At 38.8% G+C, this 20596-nt stretch overlaps 1 protein-coding gene across 2 annotated transcripts in view; it reads left to right on the top strand.

The window, feature by feature from the left end:
* Positions 1-20596, top strand: part of LOC127679244 (phospholipid-transporting ATPase ABCA3-like) — a 163179-nt gene that overhangs the window by 52219 nt on the left and 90364 nt on the right. The window contains exon 11 of one of the 2 annotated variants that reach the window (XM_052174947.1): positions 4597-4743. In XM_052174947.1, coding sequence (XP_052030907.1) covers positions 4597-4743 — 147 coding nt within the window. The remainder of the gene's footprint in view (positions 1-4596; positions 4744-20596) is intronic. The other variant, XM_052174953.1, reaches the window with a different exon arrangement.

Below are 20596 nucleotides of genomic sequence, written 5' to 3'. Positions count from 1 at the left end.
ATGCAAAAATACTCAATAAATTTCTTGCCAACTGAATCAAAGAACACATCAAAACGATCATCCACCATGATCAAGGAGGCTTCATTCAGGGATGCAGGGATGGTTCAATGTACGGAAATCCATCAATGCTATCCACTACATAAGCAAACTCAAAGAAAAAAACCGCATGATCATTTCATTAGATGCTGAAAAAGCATTTGACAAAATTCAGCATCCTTTCACGATAAAAGTCTTGGAAAGAACAGGAATTCAAGGCCCATATCTAAACATAGTAAAAGCAATATACAGCAAACTGGTAGCCAACATCAAACTAAATGGAGAGTAACTTGAAGCAATCCCACTAAAATCGGGGACTAGACAAGGCTGCCCCCTCTCTCCATATCTTTTCAGTATAGTTCTTGAGGTCCTAGCTAAAGCAATTACACAACATAAGGAGGTCAAAGGGATACAAATTGGAAAGGAAGAAGTCAAACTATCACTATTTGCAGATGATATGATAGTATACTTAAGTGACCCAAAAAACTCTAACAGAGAACTCCAACAGCTGATAAACAACTTCAGCAAAGTGGCTGATTATAAAATTAATTCAAGCAAATCAGTAGCCTTTATATACTCAAAGGATAAGCAGACTGAGAAAGAAATTAGGGAAATGACACCCTTCACAATGGTCACAAACAGCATAAAGTATCTTGGCGTGACTCTAACCAAACAAGTGAAAGACCTATATGACAAGAACTTCAGATCTCTAAAGAAGTAAATCGAAGAAGATCTCAGAAAATGGAAAAATCTTCCACACTCGTGGATTGGCAGGATTAATATAGCTAAAATGGCCATCTTGCCAAAGGCAATCTACAGATTCAATGCAATCCCCATCAAAATCCCAACTCAGTTCTTCATAGAGCTAGAAAGAGCAATTCTCAAAATCATCTGGAAAAACAAAAAACTCACAATAGCTAAAACTATTCTCAACAGTAAAAGAACTTCTGGGGTATTCAGTATCCCAGACCTCAAACTTTACTACAGAGCAATAGTGATAAAAAAAAAAAACAAAACTGCATGGTATTGGTACAATGTCAGGCAAGCGGATCAGTGGAATAGGATTGAAGACCCAGAAATGAACCCACACACCTATGATCACTTGATCTTCGACAAAGGAGCTTAAAGCATCCAGTGGAAAAAAAGATAGCCTTTTCAACAAATGGTGCTGGTTCAATTGGAGGTCAGCATGCAGAAGAATGCGAATTGCTCCATTCTTATCTCCTTGTACTAAGCTCAACTCCAAATGGATCAAGGACCTCCACATAAAACCTGACACACTGAAACTAATAGAAAAGGAACTGGGGAAGACCCTTGAGGACATGGGCACAAGAGGAAAGTTCCTGAATAGAACACCAATAGCTTATGCTCTAAGATCAAGAATTGAAAAATGGGACCTCATTAAACTACAAAGTTTCTGTAAGGCAAAGGACACTGTCAAAAGGACAAAACGTCAACCAACAAATTGGGAAAGGATCTTCACCAACCCTACATCCAACAGAGGGGTAATATCTAATATATACAAAGAACTCAAGAAGTTAGACTCCAGAGAACCAAATAACCCTATTAAAAAATGGGGTACAGATCTAAACAAAGAATTTTCACCTGAAGAAATTCAGATGGCCGAGAAGCACCTTAATCAATGCTCAACATCATTAGTCATTAGGGAAATGCAAATCAAAAGAACCCTGAGATTTCCCCTCACACCAGTCAGAATGGCTAAGATTAAAAACTCAGGAGACAGCAGGTGTTGGAGAGGATGTGGAGAAAGAGGAACACTCCTCCACTGCTGGTGGGGTTGTAAGAGGGTACAACCACTTCACTTTCAAACAAGGCTGCTTCCTTCAATAAACTATCCCTTCATTGTTAGGGATTAAAGGTGTGTACTAAGGACATGTTTGTATTCCAGCCAGATCGTACTACAATCCACGACAACACTGTAGCTGGATCAGATATTTGGATGTGATCCTTTGCCAGAGTAGCTGTGTTACTGGATTAAAATTCTTCTACAATAATTAGATTAAATAACTTGCTTTCTATTATTATTTTGTTATGATTTCCAAAAATAAATGATAAAGCATAAGTACTTTTTCTACATTTTTATATAATTTGAAAAGTTTTTTTCTTAATTTTGTTTTTTTTTCTCCTTTCACATGTGTTTGTGCATGGATGTGTGCATGTGCAAACATGTATGGGTACTTTATTCATTGAAGTCAGACCTAGCAGAATAATCTTAATAGTCATCTTGCTCCATGGATCCCTTGTTTGCCTTCCCCAGCTGGAATTACAATCAGGCCAGCATGCCCACCAGGTGTTTACATGAATTTCAGGATCAGACTCTAATTCTTTTGCTTATACAGGAAGCTTTGTAACCACGGAGCCATTTCCTTGGCCTGCTGTCTGTTTTGCTTTGATTTTTGGTACAGAGTATTGTTATGTAACCAGGTTGGCTTTGCACTCAGGATCTTTCTGCCTCCATCTCCAAAATACTGGGATTATTGGTGTTGTATCTTTTCACAAGAGTTGTTTTCAGTGAAAAAAAATCTGCCTCAGTTCTAATTTTCCTTTCTACATGTTCTTTTTTTTTTTTTGTACTGTATAAAAAATTTGTCACTAATTTTGTACAATTTGATAGTTTTTATTCAAGTTGGTTTTCCTTTGGATCTCTTCCTAGCTTTATTAACTCAAGAAAATCTGTATTCACACAGGGGAGGATACTGGGTACTTTTGTTTCTGTTAAATTGGTTTTGAAGCAATTATAATTTCTTGGCAATAGTTTGATTCTTTCATATCTGTTTTGCTTAAATTTATAGCTCATTATTATTATTCTTCCTTGAGACACAATCATTTTTATAGTCTATTCAATGCCTGAGAACTTATTGTGCAATATATTTAAACTATCTGTGTAGGATTTGCGAACATCAAAAGACTGACTTTACATTTGGTCACTGGAATGACTCTCCTTTGCTCCCTGATACATCTTGTAAAACTTCTGTTTTATATGTAATACTTACTAATCTATGCAAGACAGTTACAAATCACTATACTTTTATGAATCCAGTTAAGAGCATAGTAAGTCCTCTAATAACAGCTGACCAAGAGCAGGCTCTTGCCTGGGAAAGATTCTTGGTGCCACAAAGGAAGATAGATATTTTAAAATCAGAAGGCTACATTCATATCACACCTTAAGGAGGCCCTTGGTCTAATGGAGGCTTAATGACCATAGGGAGCAGGGTAGAGTGTTGGGGAAGGATAGAGGGGTGAAGCTGGAGTGGGTAGGTTTGGGGGGGACATCCTCATAGAGGCAAAGAGGAGGGGGAATGGGATTGGGGCTTTGCAGAGTGGAAACCAGAAAAGAGGACATTTGAACAGTTAATAAATAAAATAACCGAGAAATATATTTAAAAAAACTTTTCTTCAAGGGGAGGAGGTCAGGGGCCAAGACAATTGACCTTTCTTAAGCTCTTAAAGCACTATCAGGTGTATCATTTTAGGCCTTTTGTTTTGCTCATAATGTTATTCATATCTGCAGCTATTTTTACATACCCATATCTTTTGTCCCATTATGTTTTGTGATGGCTTCAGGAAAACAGGGTCTATGTGTGGTTCATGTTAAGGTGTAGGATTATATTCAAGCATTTCTTGTTTACATATTAAGATGTATAACGTGAGTTTAAAGGAACAGTTAAATATTTTTTTGAAAGATAATTTTGATTTTTATATTTATTGACATATAAGTTAATAATATAGATATATTCAGGGTTTTAAACATGCTAGTTTGGAGATATTTATGAAATGTTAAAATATGTTTCTGGTAAATATTTAGAGATACAAAGCATCACCCAACTTAGAGGAATATAGTGACTGTATAAACTGATGACATGACTGCTTCATAGTATGGCTAAGGGGAAGGGCTTTATAGTTAATAAAGGGTTCATCATAGAGAGAAAAAAAACAGCCAGGAGCATCTGGAAGGGTCCAGAACAGAAGGAGAAAGTAGACTGAGAGTGGCCAGCAGATTGGACCTGTCCATGAGAGCATCAGGAACAGAGCAGGAGCAGAGCAAGAGAAATAGCAGGGTTGTAAGGAGAATGGGTAGCTGGGGATAGGTAAGCCAGAGAGCTGGGGGAGTGTAAGGGAGGTGGGAAGAACTAAGATGCTAATGTGTGCTTTGAAATGTATATGACATGTAGTTGTGATCCTGAGGGAGTCTGGAGGCAAGCATATTCTTTGGTATGCTAACAAGTACCACCAATAGCCACTTGTCCCTTCTGCCAATGATAAGGGAAATAATTTGTTTTTTTGGTAGTGGGAAACTAGCTTCACAACTTACTAAGGAAAGCCAGCTTTTATCTAACTGCCAGAAATCTTTCTATAGTCTGGGCTGAGGTCATTTCTGGATATCTGGACTGCCTTTTGAAGTCTGGGGAACTAGAGTTTCCTTTGGACCTAATAATATCAACCATTATTGATAGCATGTGTTGGATGATATTAAGTACAGAGGTTGTTAATGTTTGTCTTTTTAACTGACAGATAACACATTACTCTTTCATCCCACAGGAATTTAAAAACAAACCTGCAATAAACAACTTGTCACTGAACATTTATGAGGGGCAGGTCACTGTCCTTCTGGGACACAATGGGGCAGGAAAGACCACAACCTTGTCTGTTCTCACAGGTGTGTATTCATCTGCATCCAGGGTAAAGGTATCTTCTTGAGACTGAAAAACAGTGAGTCTTACTCTTGAGGCCTGGCCACTGATCTCTCCAGACACAATATAATAGTCATGTGTCTAGTTTAAGGTTTCCATTGTTGTGAAGAGATAGCATGACGATGACAACTCTTATAAAGAAAAACATTTAATTGGGGCAGACTTAACAGTTTCAGAGGTTCAGTCTATTATGGCACAGTGCAACAGATGTAGTGCTAGAGAAGGAGCTGAGAGTTTTACATCTTGATCCAAAGGCAGCAGTAGGAGACTGTGTCAGTCACAGTAGTTATAGATTGAATGAATATAAGGCCTCAAAGCCTGCTTCCACGGGGACACACTTTCTCCCCAATAAAGCCACATTCCCTAATAGTGCCACTCCTTATGGGCCAGGCATTCAAACACAAGTTTGCCGTTTTGTCCTTTTGATAGTGTCCTTTGCCTTACAAAAACTTTGTAATTTTATGAAGTCACTCACACTAGAATGAAAATTTCTAGGATGTGGAGAAAGAGGAACACTCCTCCACTGCTGGTGGGGTTGCAAATTGGTACGACCACTCTTAGACAAATGGATGGAGTTGGAGAACATCATACTAAGTGAGGTAACCCAGTCTCAAAAGATCAATCATGGTATGCACTCACTAATAAATGGATATTAGCCTAGAAAGTTGGAATACCCAAAACATAATCCACACATCAAATGAGGTACAAGAAGAATGGAGGAGTGGCCCCTGGTTCTGGAAAGACTCAGTGTAGCAGTATAGGGCAAAAGCAGAACAGGAAAGTAGGAAGGGGTAGATGGGAGAACAGGGGGAGGGAAGGGGGCTTATGTGACTTTCGGGGAGTGGGGGGGGGGGCCTGAAAAGGGGAAATCATTTGAAATGTAAATAAAAAATATATAGAATAAAAAAAGAAAAGAAAAGAAAAGGAGAGAGAGAGAGAGAAAGAAAAAGTTATAGAGTTATGTTGTTGACAGAAGCTTTAGAAAAAGCTTTATTGTGTGCCTAACAACTTAACTGAGACCTGTAGGACAAAGACCAATCATTTCAAGATATGGGGCCACTGTGTACTTGCAGAGAGATCATCAAATGTAAAGGTTCTAAGATGAGCATAAGCTGATCCAGTTCCAGGACAGAAAGAGCAGTACAGATGGATGTAGAGAAGGAAGGAGACAAGGAAGAAATAAAGTCAGAGCACACAGGACTTCCAAGATCAAACAGAATCTGAATTTTAATCAAGTGCTATGAGAAGTCATTGTATCTAAATAGAATAAAAGTGGATGTTAATTTTATGAAGAACATTCAAGGGTGGGTTGGAGTATGGACTGCAGCTGAACATATAGATTCAATATGTTCTATCATCTAAACAAAGACTTCTATGTAGATTCATTATTTCAAAACCATTGGCAAAAAAAGTGATTAACAAAATAATAGTAACAATTATATTCTACTTTTGTACAGTACCCTACTTAGGACAATGTGAAAAGTTAAACAAAATAAAAACAGATTTGAACCTCTTCTTCCTATGGAAAAAAAAAAGTTGTACCAATCCAGGGGAAATGCAGATGTGCTGTGTTCCTGTAAAACCTTCCTTCAAGGCAGTTTAACTCATAGCCAAGAGGATGGTTTTCACTAATTTTCTCTCTTAGGTAGGAGGAGAGAGAGAATGCACCTTCTGCCTAGTCTCATGGACTCAAGTTTGCTCTCCAAGGGCCAGATTTCTACTTCATTCCTTCCCAGATGCTGAAACAATGCTAGAACTTGGACACCTGAACAGCAGGAAGAAAAAGATTGAGGGACAGTATTTTCCTATAGACTTCAGTCTTCTGATATAATGAGAAAGAGCTGAAAACCAAGGCAAATGGAGTCTTATTCCAAACCTCTTAGAGTTCCAGCTGAAGGACTGATTTCTATTTCACGTGTGCTAAGTGCTAAGGGAACAATGAAACCCAGAAACTAGGATAGCAAAGAGCAAAAGAGGAGGCAGAAATCCTCCTACAGTTGACCCTGCCTTGCAGTGGGGGAAATGCACAAGACAAGTGCTTTTCCTCCCCTGGAGACAGAAAACCTAGAGCAAATCTTTTTCCCAAGTCTTTCTGTCAATCATTTTCTGTGTAGTGTATTGCCTACAATGAATAATACTGTATAAAGGACTCTAAAATGTGTTAAAAGGCTCAATTTCCCCAAAAGCAAATAATGGATATGGTGTGTTTAGCATAAAAAATTATATGCATATTTCAAAGCCCATCAGCATACATACTTTAGTACATGTGATTCTTTATAAAATGTACATCAATAAAGCTAAAATTATAATATAATTCTCTTTGGGGTACATGTCCAGGAATATTGAGCACAGAGTCTTAAGAGATACTTTCACACTCAAGTTTCTAACAGTATTTACCCAATCTACAGAAATAATCCAGATTTCTGTTAACAGATAACTGGTAAGAAAAATATAGGATATTCATATTCATATAATAAAATACTCCGACTTAAACCAGAAGGAAATCCTGTCTCATGCTATAACCATGAATAAAATATGATGTTACTAAGTAAACCAATTACAAAAAGAAAAATTTAGAATAATTCCACTTATGAGAGATATACTACCGCTGCCAACTTCATAAAAACAGGTTGGAGAATCATGATTGACAGAAATTTTTCATCACAAACAATGGAATATATCTGGTAGCACAATGGCATTTTTAAAGTAGATGAGGGCATAGATTTTTTAACCAAATTTTTATGACTATCAAAACTGTTCTTTAGAAATAATAGAGAAATTCAGACAACAGTGAACAGATGCTGAAGGAGTTCATCACTATAACAGTTAGCACTACAGAAAATGCTAGAATGAGAATTCCTACAGCTGACAGACAACTTCAGCAAGGTGGCTGGGTATAAAATCAACTCAAGCAAATCTCCTATACCCGAAGGAGAAGCAGGCTGAGAAAGAAGTTAGGGAAATGACACCCTTCACAATAGCCACAAACAATATAAAGTATCTTGGTGTGACTCTAACCAAACAAGTGAAAGATCTATACGACAAGAACTTCAGGTTTCGGAAGAAGGAAATCGAAGAAGACCTCAGAAAATGGAAAAATCTTCCATGCTTTTATGTTGGCAGAACTAATATAATTAAAAATGACATCTTGCCCAAAGCAATCTACAGATTCAATGCAGTCCCCATCAAAATCCCAACTCAAGTCTTCACAGAGTTAGAAAAAGCAATTCTCAAATTCATCTGGAATAACAAAAAACCCAGGATGGCTAAAACTATTCTCAACAATAAAAGAACTTCTGGGGGAATCAGTATCCCAGACCTCAAGCAATACTATAGAGCAATAGTGATAAAAAAAATAAAAAATAATAAAATAAATAAAATAACTGCATGGTATTGGCACAGTGACAGGCAAGTGGACCAATGGAATAGAATTGAAGACCCAGAAATGAATCCACACACCTATGGTCACTTGATCTTTGACAAAGAAACTGAAAGCATTCTGTGGAAAAAAGATAGCCTTTTCAACAAATGGTGCTGGCTCAATTGGAGGTCAGCATGCAGAAGAATGTAAATTGATCCATTCATCTCCTTGTACTAAGCTCAACTCCAAGTGGATCAAGGACCTCCATGTAAAGCAAGACACACTGAAACTAATAGAAAAGAAACTGGGGAGACCCTTGAGGATATGGGCACAGGGGAAAAGTTCCTGAACAGAATACCAATAGCTTATGCTCTAAGATGAAGAATTGAAAAATGGGACCTCATAAAATCACAAAGTTTCTGTAAGGCAAAGGACACTGTCAAAAGGACAAAATGTCAACCAACAAATTGGGAAAAGATCTTCACCAACACTACATCCAACAGAGGGCTAATATCCAATATATACAAAGAACTCAAGAAGTTAGACCCCAGGGAAGCAAATAACCATATTAAAAAATGGGGTACAGATATAAACAAAGAATTTACACCTGAAGAAATTTAGATGGCCGAGAAGCAACTTAAGAAATGCTCAACATAATTAGTCATTAGGGAAATGCAAATCAAACAACCCTGAGATTTCACCTCACACCAGTCAGAATGGCTAAAGTTAAAAACTCAGGAGACAGCAGGTGTTGATGAGGATGTGGAGAAAGAGGAACACTCCTCCACTGCTAGTGGGATTGCAAGAGGGTACAACCACTATGGAAATCAGTCTGGCGGTTCCTAAGAAAACTGGACATGACACTTCCGGAGGACCCTGCTATACCACTCCTGGGCGTATACCCAGAGGATTCCCCAGCATGCAATAAGGACACATGTTCCACTATGTTCACAGCAGCCTTATTTATAATAGCCAGAAGCTGGAAAGAACCCAGATGTCACTCAGTGGAGGAATGGATACAGAAAATGAATGGATACAGAAAATGTGGTATATTTATACCAATGGAATACTACCCAACAATTAAAAACAATAAAATATTTAGGCAAATGGTTGGAAATGGGAAATATCATCCTAAGTGAGGTAACCCAATCACAAAAGAATACACATAGAATGCAATCTCTGATAAGTGGATATTAGCCCAGAAGCTCTGAATACCCAAGGCACAATTAGCATAACAAATGACTCCCATGAAGAAGTAAGGAGAGGGTCCTGATCCTGGAAAGCTTGATCTAGCATTGGAGGGGAGTACCAGGACAGAGAAAAAGGAGAGAGGTGATTGGAGAATGGGTGGAGAGAAGGTGGCTTATGGGACATATGGGGAGGGGGGAACTGGGAAAGGGGAAATCATTTGGAATATAAACAGAGAACAAAGAAAATGCTAGAATCCTTTGTGTAATAATGAAAATAAACTAGAAAGGAACCTTAATTTTAGAAGATATTTAAAGCAACTGCATATATAAATGAAATAAGTATGATTGTAGTTTTAGTTTGTTAGATTATTAGAAAGACATGCATAAAAATTGTTAATCTGTTACTGAACACATATGTATAAAAATGTAATTTGTGGTGCAACATAAAGGAAATGGGGTAGACATACAAGAACAAAGTTAAGGTTAACTGTTTATCTTTGTTTCTGTTTCATTCTGTGAAAGAATACCTTGACAAGAATAACTTATCAGAGGAAGTGTTTGTTTTGGCTCACAGTTCTAGGAGATTACAGTCCATCATGGTGATCAAGACATGGGTAGGGAAGGCATGGTGGCAGAAACAGGAAGTTAATTGTCACATTGCATCTCTACTTAGAAAGTAAAGAGTGAACAGGAAGTGAAGCCAGACTATAAAACATCAAGGCCCACCCCTAGTTATTCACTCTATCAGTTCTATATCCCTTCCAAACAATAACACCAGCCTGTGGGGCATAGTTTACATTTAAACCACAGGACTGGCAAAATTAAGATAGTATCAGTTCAACAAAATTAAAATAAATGTAAAATATTGGGGGTTTTGTTTGTTCGTTTGTTTGTTTTTTTCAAGAAAGGGTTTCTCTGTGTAGACTTGGCTGGCCTGCAACTTACTCTGTAGACCAGGCTGGCCTCGAACTCAGAAATCCTTCTGCCTCTGCCTCCCAAGTGCTGATATTAAAGTGGTGTACTACCACTTCCCGGGAATATTGATTTTTTTTTATCATAACCATGAAAGTTAAGTACAAAGAAAGTCAACTAAATAAAAATTAAAGCAATAATGAAGGAATTGAGAGACAAACACAAAACAGGGCAAAACGGCAAAACCAATTCCTCCTTATAAGTAATTACTGAATATTTAAAGTTTCCAGTTGAAAAGTGAGTTTCAGAAACATGAATTCTTTAACAGTTACCAATCTCTATGTTGCCTATAAATATATGATGATATTCATAAATAACACTGTTTAGTTCCCCCTTGATGAGCACGGAAGAAAAAATAGGCAAATGCTTGTCCAAACTACCATCTCTGTTCTTACTAGCCTCCAGGTGGCTAAGGTATGCTGTGTTCCCTCAGCATGTAGGAGCCAGCCTTCTGGATTGATGGATGCATGGTCCAACTCTCTACAAAGATGATACTATGCCCAAAGGTGGGGGGGAAGTCTGTGGCAAGTGCCAGCCAACTGTTCTCTTCTCCCCTAGATGTCAACTTGGCCATTCGCATTTCAGTAATTTTAAAAGATGACTTCTACCTATCTGCTTCCACTTTGGGGGAGAAGCTGTCCTTCAGAGAACCCAAATCAATCCAAAATAAATGACCATACTTCCCTCAGAACAAGGTCTGCTATGCTCCTTCAGAGCATTCCTCATCTGGAATGCTCATCTCAGCCTTAAAGACAACTGTCAATCCAGAAGAGATGTTGGGCAAAGACAAATTCACTGGGCATTTTGGCCATGTCAATTAAGTGTATAATTAGTTACTATAAAACTTTTACTAGTTTTCAGAGTTTTTATACAAATGATGGGGGCTTGAGGTGTTTCTTCCTTTTTATTTCACTTTTGATATTTCTGTGGAATAGCAGGTACTTTGACATCCGTGAGCTGAGATTTTTATTCTTTAAGAGTTTGGGAAACTTATTTATTATGACTTATTTTAATGGTTTATTCTTCTTTCATATATTACAATACAACTGCAGCTTCCCCTCACTCCCTTCGCCTTCCCCAGATTCTCCTCTCTATCCTACCTCCCCTCTCCCCCAAATTCCACTCCCAGACCTCCCCTCAGAAAGAGCAGGCTTCCCAGGGACATCAACCAAACATGTTATAACATGCTACAGGAGGAGGGTAAGAGTCCTATAAATAGAAGAGTTAGAGATAGATCCACCCAGCAGCCAGCATGGAGGAGGAAGCCTGCACAGGTGAGACATGCCCTGCAGATCAGAGGATCCTGTCTGGAGGCCTCTGGCAGGAGCCTTCTGGTTTCTGCCTCCAGATCCGGAATAGCCCCTGCCACAGCACGCCATCTCCAAGTGGCACAGGAAGACAGATATCCACCCAGCAGCCAGCATGGAGGAGGCAGTCTGCACAACCTGCATCCAGAGTTGATTGGGGCCACAGAGCTACATAACCAAATACAACTATAAGAGAGTGGGTCTCGTCCGACATCTTTGGTCCTGTGAATGTATAATAGATTGGTAGGCAGGCATCAATAGAGTAGAGGATCACGTGGGACACACCCCACCAGGACTCCACCTGCACCCAGGAACTCAGCAGCACCACAGCAATTTGTGCCAGGGGAAAGCAGGTCACCCAGGATTGCTGAGATAGGCCTTTAGGCATACAGGAGGGCAAGCACCAGCCAGTGACTGCAGGACCAACTAACACCAGACATAACCAGATTGCAAAAGGCAAATGTAGGAATGTTGCTAACAGAAATCAAGGCAATCTGGCACCATTCGAACCCAAATTCTCCCACAACAGCAAGTCCTGGATAACCCAACACACCAGGAAAGCAAGTTTTGGATTTAAAATCACAGGTCATGATGCTGATGGAGGGCTTCATGAAGGGCTTCAAGAAGGACATAAATAACTCCCTTAAAGAAATACAGGAGAACACAAGTAAAAAGAGAGAAGCTCTTGAAGAACTAAGGGAAAACATAACAAAGCAGATGAAGGAATTAAACCAAGCCATCCAGGATCTAAAGAAGGAGGTAAAAACAATAATGAAATCACAAAGAGAAACAATTCGAGACTTAGAAAACCTAGGAAACGGGTTTGCTGTATATTGCTTTTACTATGTTTAGGTACGGGCCTTGAATTCCTGTTCTTTCCAGGACTTTAAGCATGAAAGGATGGTGAATTTTGTCAAATGCTTTTTCAGCATCCAATGAAATGACTATGTGGTTTTTTTCTTTGAGTTTGTTTATGTAGTGGATTGCATTGATGGATTTCCGTATATTGAACCAATCCTGGATTCCCGGGATAAAGCCTACTTGATCATAGTGGATGATCGTTTTGATGTGTTCTTGGATTCGGTTGGCAAGAATTTTATTGAGTATTTTTGCATCGATGTTCATAAGGGAAATTGGTCTGAAGTTCTCTTTCTTTGTTGGATCTTTGTGTGGTTTTGGTATCAGCGTAATTGTGGCTTCGTAGAAGGAATTGGGTAGGGTTCCTTCTGTTTCTATTTTGTGGAATAGTTTGAAGAGTATTGGTGTTAACTCTTCTTTGAAGGTCTGATAGAATTCTGCACTGAAACCATCTGGTCCTGTGCTTTTTTTGGTTGGAAGACTTTCTATGACTCCTTCTATTTCTTTAGGCATTATGAGACTCTTTAGATGATCTATATGGTCCTGATTTAATTTTGGTATTTGGTATCTGTCAAGGAAATTATCCATTTCCTCCAGATTCTCCAGTTGTGTTGAGTACAGGCTCTTGTAGTAGGATCTGATGATTTTTTGGATTTCCTCAGTTTCCATTGTTATATCTCCCTTTTCATTTCTAAGTTTGTTAATTTGGATACTTTCTCTGTGCCCTTTGGTCAGTCTGGCTAAGGGTTTATCTATCTTGTTGATTTTCTCAAAGAACCAGCTCCTGGTTTTGTTGATTCTTTGTATGGTTCTCTTTGTTTCTACTTGATTGATTTTGGCCCTGAGTTTGATGATTTCCTGCCTTCTAGCCAGCATCAAACTAAATGGAGAGAAACTTGAAGTAATCCCACTAAAATCAGGGACTAGACAGGGCTGCCCCCTTTCTCCTTATCTTTTCAATATTGTACTAGAGGTACTAGCTCGGGCAATTAGACAACATAAGGAGGTCAAAGGGATACAAATTGGAAAGGAAGAAGTCAAACTATCATTATTTGCAGATGACATGATAGTCTACCCAAGTGACCCAAAAAACTCCACTAGAGAACTCCTACAGCTGATAAACAACTTCAGCAAAGTGGCAGGTTATAAAATCAACTCAAGCAAATCAGTGGCTTTCCTATACTCAAAGGATAAGCAGGCTGAGAAAGAAATTAGGGAAATGACCCCCCTTTACAATAGCCACAAACAGTATAAAGTATCTTGGGGTGACTCTTACCAAACATGTGAAAGATCTATATGACAAGAACTTCAAGACTCTGAAGAAGGAAATGGAAGAAGACCTCAAAAAATGGGAAAACCTCCCATGCTCATGGATCAGTAGGATCAATATAGTTAAAATGGCCATTTTGCCAAAAGCAATATACAGATTCAATGCAATACCCATCAAAATCCCAACTCAATTCTTCACAGAGTTAGAAAGACCAATTCTCAAATTCATCTGGAATAACAAAAAACCCAGGATAGCTAAAACTATTCTCAGCAACAAAAGAAATTCTGTGGGAATCAGTAACCCTGACCTCAAGCAATACTACAGAGCAATAGTGTTAAAAACTGCATGGTATTGGTACAGTGACAGGCAGGAGGATCAATGGAACAGGATTGAAGATCCAGAAATGAACCCACACACCTATGGCCATTTGATCCTCGACAAAGAGGCTGGAAACATCCAATGGAAAAAAGATAGCATTTTCAACAAATGGTGCTGGTTCAACTGGAGGTCAGCATGCAGAAGAATGTGAATTGATCCATCCTTGTACTAAGCTCAACTCCAAATGGATCAAGGACCTCCACATAAAGCCAGACACTCTGAAGCTAATAGAAAAGAAACTGGGGAAGACCCTTGAGGACATCGGTACAGGGAGAAAGTTTCTGAACAGAACACTAATAGCGTATGCTCTAAGATCAAGAATTGACAAATGTTGTCGAATTGCCCGAGCTAGTACCTCAAGTACAATATTGAAAAGATAAGGAGAAAGGGGGCAGCCTTGTCTGGTCCCTGATTTCAGTGGGATTGCTTCAAGTTTCTCTCCATTTAGTTTGATGCTGGCTACCGGTTTGCTGTATATTGCTTTTACTATGTTTAGGTATAGGCCTTGAATTCCTGTTCTCTCCAAGACTTTAAGCATGAAAGGATGCTGAATTTTGTCAAATGCTTTTTCAGCATCCAATGAAATGACCATGTGGTTTTGTTCTTTGAGTTTGTTTATGTAGTGGATTGCATTGATGGATTTCCGTATATTGAACCAACCCTGCATTCCCGGGATAAAGCCTACTTGATCATGGTGGATGATCGTTTTGATGTGTTCTTGGATTCGGTTGGCAAGAATTTTATTGAGTATTTTTGCATCGATGTTCATAAGGGATATTGGTCTGAAGTTCTCTTTCTTTGTTGGATCTTTGTGTGGCTTTGGTATCAGCGTAATTGTGGCTTCGTAGAAGGAATTGGGTAGTGTTCCTTCTGTTTCTATTTTGTGGAATAGTTTGAAGAGTATTGGTGTTAACTCTTCTTTGAAGGTCTGGTAGAATTCTGCACTGAAACCATCTGGTCCTGTGCTTTTTTTGGTTAGAAGACTTTCTATGACTCCTTCTATTTCTTTAGGATTTATGGGACTGTTTAGATGGTCTAGTTGGTCCTGATTTAATTTTGGTATTTGGTATCTGTCAAGGAAATTGTCCATTTCCTCCAGATTCTCCAGTTGTGTTGAGTACAGGCTCTTGTAGTAGGATCTGATGATTTTTTGGATTTCCTCAGTTTCCGTTGTTATATCTCCCTTTTCATTTCTAAGTTTGTTAATTTGGATACTTTCTCTGTGCCCTTTGGTCAGTCTGGCTAAGGGTTTATCTATCTTGTTGATTTTCTCAAAGAACCAGCTCCTGGTTTTGTTGATTTTTTGTATGGTTCTCTTTGTTTCTACTTGATTGATTTCGGCCCTGAGTTTGATGATTTCCTGCCTTCTACTCCTCCTGGGTGAAATAGCTTCTTTTTGTTCTAGGGCTTTCAGGTGTGTCATTAAGCTGGTAATGTATGCTCTCTCCATTTTCTTTTTGGAGGCACTCAGGGCTGTGAGTTTTCCTCTAAGCACTGCTTTCATTGTGTCCCATACATTTGGGTATGTTGTGTTTTCATTTTCATTGTGTTCTAAAAAGTCTTTAATTTCTTTCTTTATTTCTTCCTTGACCAAGGTATCATTGAGTAGAGTATTGTTCAATTTCCATATGTATGTGGGTTTTCTGTTGTTTCTGTTGCTATTGAAGACCACTTTTACTCCATAGTGATCAGATAGGAGGCATGGGATTAGTTTGATCTTCTTATATTTGTTGAGGTCTGTCTTGTGACCAATTATATGGTCGATTTTGGAGAAGGTACCATGAGGTGCTGAAAAAAAGGTATATTCTTTTGTTTTAGGATAGAATGTTCTATATATATCTGTTAAATCTAATTGGTCCAAAGCTTCAATTAGTTTCATTGTGTCCTTGTTTAGTTTCTGTTTTCCTGATCGGTCCATTGAGGAAAGTGCAGTGTTGAAGTCAAACTATCATTATTTGCAGACGACATGATAGTCTACCTAAGTGACCCAAAAAACTCCACTAGAGAGCTCCTACAGCTGATAAACAACTTCAGCAAAGTGGCAGGTTATAAAATCAACTCAAGCAAATCAGTGGCCTTCCTATACTCAAAGGATAAGCAGGCTGAGAAAGAAATTAGGGAAATGACCCCCTTCACAATAGCCACAAACAATATAAAGTATCTTGGGGTGACTCTTACCAAACATGTGAAAGATCTGTATGACAAGAACTTCAAGACTCTGAAGAAGGAAATGGAAGAAGACCTCAAAAAATGGGAAAACCTCCCATGCTCATGGATCGGTAGAATCAATATAGTTAAAATGGCCATTTTGCCAAAAGCAATATACAGATTCAATGCAATACCCATCAAAATCCCAACTCAATTCTTCACAGAGTTGGAAAGAGCAATTATCAAATTCATCTGGAACAACAAAAAAACCCAGGATAGCTAAAACTATTCTCAGCAACAAAAGAAAATCTGGGGGAATCAGTATCCCTGACCTCAAGCAATACTACAGAGCAATAGTGTTAAAAACTGCATGGTATTGGTACAGTGACAGGCAGGAGGATCAATGGAACAGGATTGAAGATCCAGAAATGAACCCACACACCTATGGCCACTTGATCCTCAACAAAGAGGCTGAAAACATCCAATGGAAAAAAGATAGCATTTTTAACAAATGGTGCTGGTTCAACTGGAGGTCAGCATGCAGAAGAATGGGAATTGATCCATCCTTGTCTCCTTGTACTAAGCTCAACTCCAAATGGAACAAGGACCTCCACATAAAGCCAGACACTCTGAAGCTAATAGAAAAGAAACTGGGGAAGACCCTTGAGGACATCGGTACAGGGAGAAAGTTTCTGAACAGAACACCAATAGCGTATGCTCTAAGAGCAAGAATTGACAAATGGGACCTCATAAGGTTACAGAGTTTCTGTAAGGCAAAGGACACCATCAAGAGGACAGATCGGCAACCAACAAATTGGGAAAAGATCTTCACCAATCCTACATCAGATAGAGGGCTAATATCCAATATATATAAAGAACTCAAGAAGTTAGACTCCAGAAAACCGAACAACCCTATTAAAAAATGGGGTACAGAGTTAAACAAAGAATTCTCACCTGAAGAACTTCGGATGGCGGAGAAGCATCTTAAAAAATGCTCAACTTCATTAGTCATTAGGGAAATGCAAATCAAAACAACCCTAAGATTTCATCTTACACCAGTCAGAATGGCTAAGATTAAAAATTCAGGAGACAGCAGGTGTTGGAGAGGGTGCGGAGAAAGAGGAACACTCCTCCACTGCTGGTGGGATTGCAAATTGGTACAACCACTCTGGAAATCAGTCTGGCGGTTCCTCCGAAAACTGGGCACCTCACTTCCAGAAGATCCTGCTATACCACTCCTGGGCATATACCCAGAGGATTCCCCACCATGTAATAAGGATACATGCTCTACTATGTTCATAGCAGCCCTATTTATAATTGCCAGATGCTGGAAAGAACCCAGGTATCCCTCAACAGAAGAGTGGATGCAAAAACTGTGGTATATCTACACAATGGAGTACTATTCAGCCATTAGAAACAATGAATTCATGAAATTCTTAGGCAAATGGATGGAGCTAGAGAACATCATACTAAGTGAGGTAACCCAGACTCAAAAGGTGAATCATGGTATGCACTCACTAATAAGTGGTTATTAACCTAGAAAACTGGAATACCCAAAACATAATCCACACATCAGATGAGATACAAGAAGAAAGCAGGAGTGGTCCCTGGTTCTGGAAAGACTCAGTGAAACAGTATTTGGCAAAACCAGAACAGGGAACTGGGAAGGGGTGGGAGGGAGGACAGGGGAAGAGAAGGGGGCTTACGGGACTTTCTGGGAGTGGGGGGGCTAGAAAAGGGGAAATCATTTGAAATGTAAATAAATTATATCGAATAAAAAAAATAACAATAAAAAAAGAGTAAATTGAAAAAGTTTTTTAAAAATTTAAAAAAAAGAGTAAATTGAGTAATATATGCCCATATATCTAATTTCTGATAATATTATTCTATCTCTTTTCTTTTCAACCCTTTTCCCTTTATCTAAGAAACAAAGAATAGAAAAGAGGAAATGAAAGACAGAAATCCCCAAGTCTAAGCTCTCTATTCAGTTTCCTTCCTTTCCAAAATTGTGATTATTTCTAAATTATCCCGTAAAATGACAATCTTTCTATAATTTATAAATTTATAACCAGAATCAAACTCTCAAACCCAAGGAATCAGGATGACCATTCTTCATAGCTTCTTCCTGCTGAACAGGGGTGATGAATTTTTTAAGGGGTGGGGAGGGATAAGAAAATTGGAAAAATAGGTTAGACTTAAGAAAACTAGCTTTAGCATTTGTTATCCAGTCTCTGTATGCTTAGAAAGTTTAGGGCTTGACTCAAGTTCTGACTGGATCTGTCTAAAATGCTGAATGTACCCAGTTCATCAGGAATCAGCAGCTATTCCTGAAGCTGTTCAGGAACAAGTCTCTGGAAATAGCATCATGTAAGGCAGAATCAGGCAGGGAGCTGTCACCAAAGATGAATCTTGTCAGAGCTGCATCTTTGTGTTTCATTCTGCAGTATATCAATCTTATAGAACCAAAGTTTAGTTCTGTAACAATATTTGTATGGATTATGCAAGATGCACAGATCAGTTAAGAATGAATTTTTAAGGATGAATCTTGAGGATCCCATAACCAACAAGATTTGTTGACTCGTTTTGGCTAGATACATTTATGCCTAAGCCAGAGATTTAAGGTCTGTTCCCATGTGGAGGGATCAGCATATCCTGTTGCCTGTCCTGTTTGGTCTTCTTGAATTTTTCTCTCCTATCTGTAGCCAAGATCTTCAGGGGGTCATCCCCTATTATGTCTGATCCATATCACTTTTGAAGGGGTCCAAAGCCTTTTCTTATTTCCAGTTAACCCAAATAGGAGAGCCTCTTTCCTAAAATACTCTGTCCTTGGTTCAGCAACCCAAAATCATCACAAGTATAGATTGATTCAGATTAGCAGCATCCTTTTCCTTTGGACCTGCTCTATTTTGAACTCTCTCACAGAGTATTTGTTTTTTTTTCCCAAAGATTTGTTTGTTTGTTTGTTTGTTTGTTTGTTTGTTTATATGTAAGTACACTGTAGCTGTCTTCAGACACCCCAGAAGAGGGTGTCAGATCTCCTTACGGATGGTCATGAGCCACCATATGGTTGCTGGGATTTGAACTCAGGACCTTCAGAAGAGTAGTCAGTGCTCTTAACTGCTGAGCCATCTCTCCAGCCCTGAGGATTTGTAATACCATAACCACCAAACTTATAACCACCCTCATTTTGATAATTAAAACATTTCAAAACAATTAAAGCAATCTTAAACAATTATTATCCATTGAATATGGGCTCCTTCTTCATCCCCTGCCTTTGCCTCTGCCTTTTAGAGATCAAGAACTTAAATTTATTTTATCTGTTTGAGACAGAGCTCCTTCCCCATCCCCTGGCTTTGTTCTTATATTTGAGATCAATTAAGCAATTTTCATTTTCTTCCCCTCTATAAAGATTACTTTCTCCGTGGATATATATAATTATATCACCTTTCTCTTTATATGAATTGAAGTAATATTCTTTCCTATTTAACTTCAATTAAATTCCCTTCTGTTTACTGTGTAGGCCTATTCTTAGGCTACCAAGGCATCATATACAATCCCAGAATTCCCATGCAGCCCATGTTCAAAGAACCCCGTTGCTTAAGATAGCATTCACTTCTTAAATTTCCATTGTTTCTATTCTTAAATGTCCATTATTTCTATTCTTTTTATTTGATTACAGGAGGCATGCAGCCTTGCTCTCTGCCTTCTGAGTAGCTTGTCTGCTTGCACAACAGGGGCTCCCAGCACCTCTGAGCTCCAGCTCTCTAAGACCACTTAGAAGCCTTTGAGAAGGGTTCTGGATTGCCCACCACTGCCAACCAGCTTTGTCCAGGTCAGCTTGGGGGATGTAGCTGTGTCCCAACTGATACCATGAACCCCAGAATTATGCACACCAATCTAGCTCACATCTTGTCCTAATCTCAAATTCACATGTCTTGGGCAAAAACCACACAACTAAAACCAGATCTCCCTATCTCCTAGAGCACACCATGTGTATTCCATTTGAGAATCTCCAATTTATTTATTTATTTATTTATTTATTTATTTATTTTTGGTTTTTGGAGACCGGGTTTCTCTGTGTAGCTCCAGCTGTCCTGGAACTCACTCTGTAGACCAGGCTGGCCTCAAACTCAGAAATCCGCCTGCCTCTGCCTCTCAAGTGCTAGGATTAAAGGGATGTGCCACTACCACCCAGCTCCAATTAATTTTTAAGAGTGAGTTCTTGCTTACATATTGGACACCATTTTGTGTGTGTATGTGTGTGTGTGTGTGTGTGTGTGTGTGTGTGTGTGTGTGTTTCCCTTCTTTTTGTTTTGCTGGTGTGAGATTATTTATTGCCTGCCTTTTCATGAGTATAGTTAGTT

This window comes from Apodemus sylvaticus, chromosome 1, assembly GCF_947179515.1.
Source record: "Apodemus sylvaticus chromosome 1, mApoSyl1.1, whole genome shotgun sequence".
Classification (NCBI taxonomy): Eukaryota; Metazoa; Chordata; class Mammalia; order Rodentia; family Muridae; genus Apodemus; species Apodemus sylvaticus.
The sequence above is the reverse complement of the archived record's forward strand: the minus strand, read 5'-3'. Positions and strand labels throughout refer to the sequence as shown.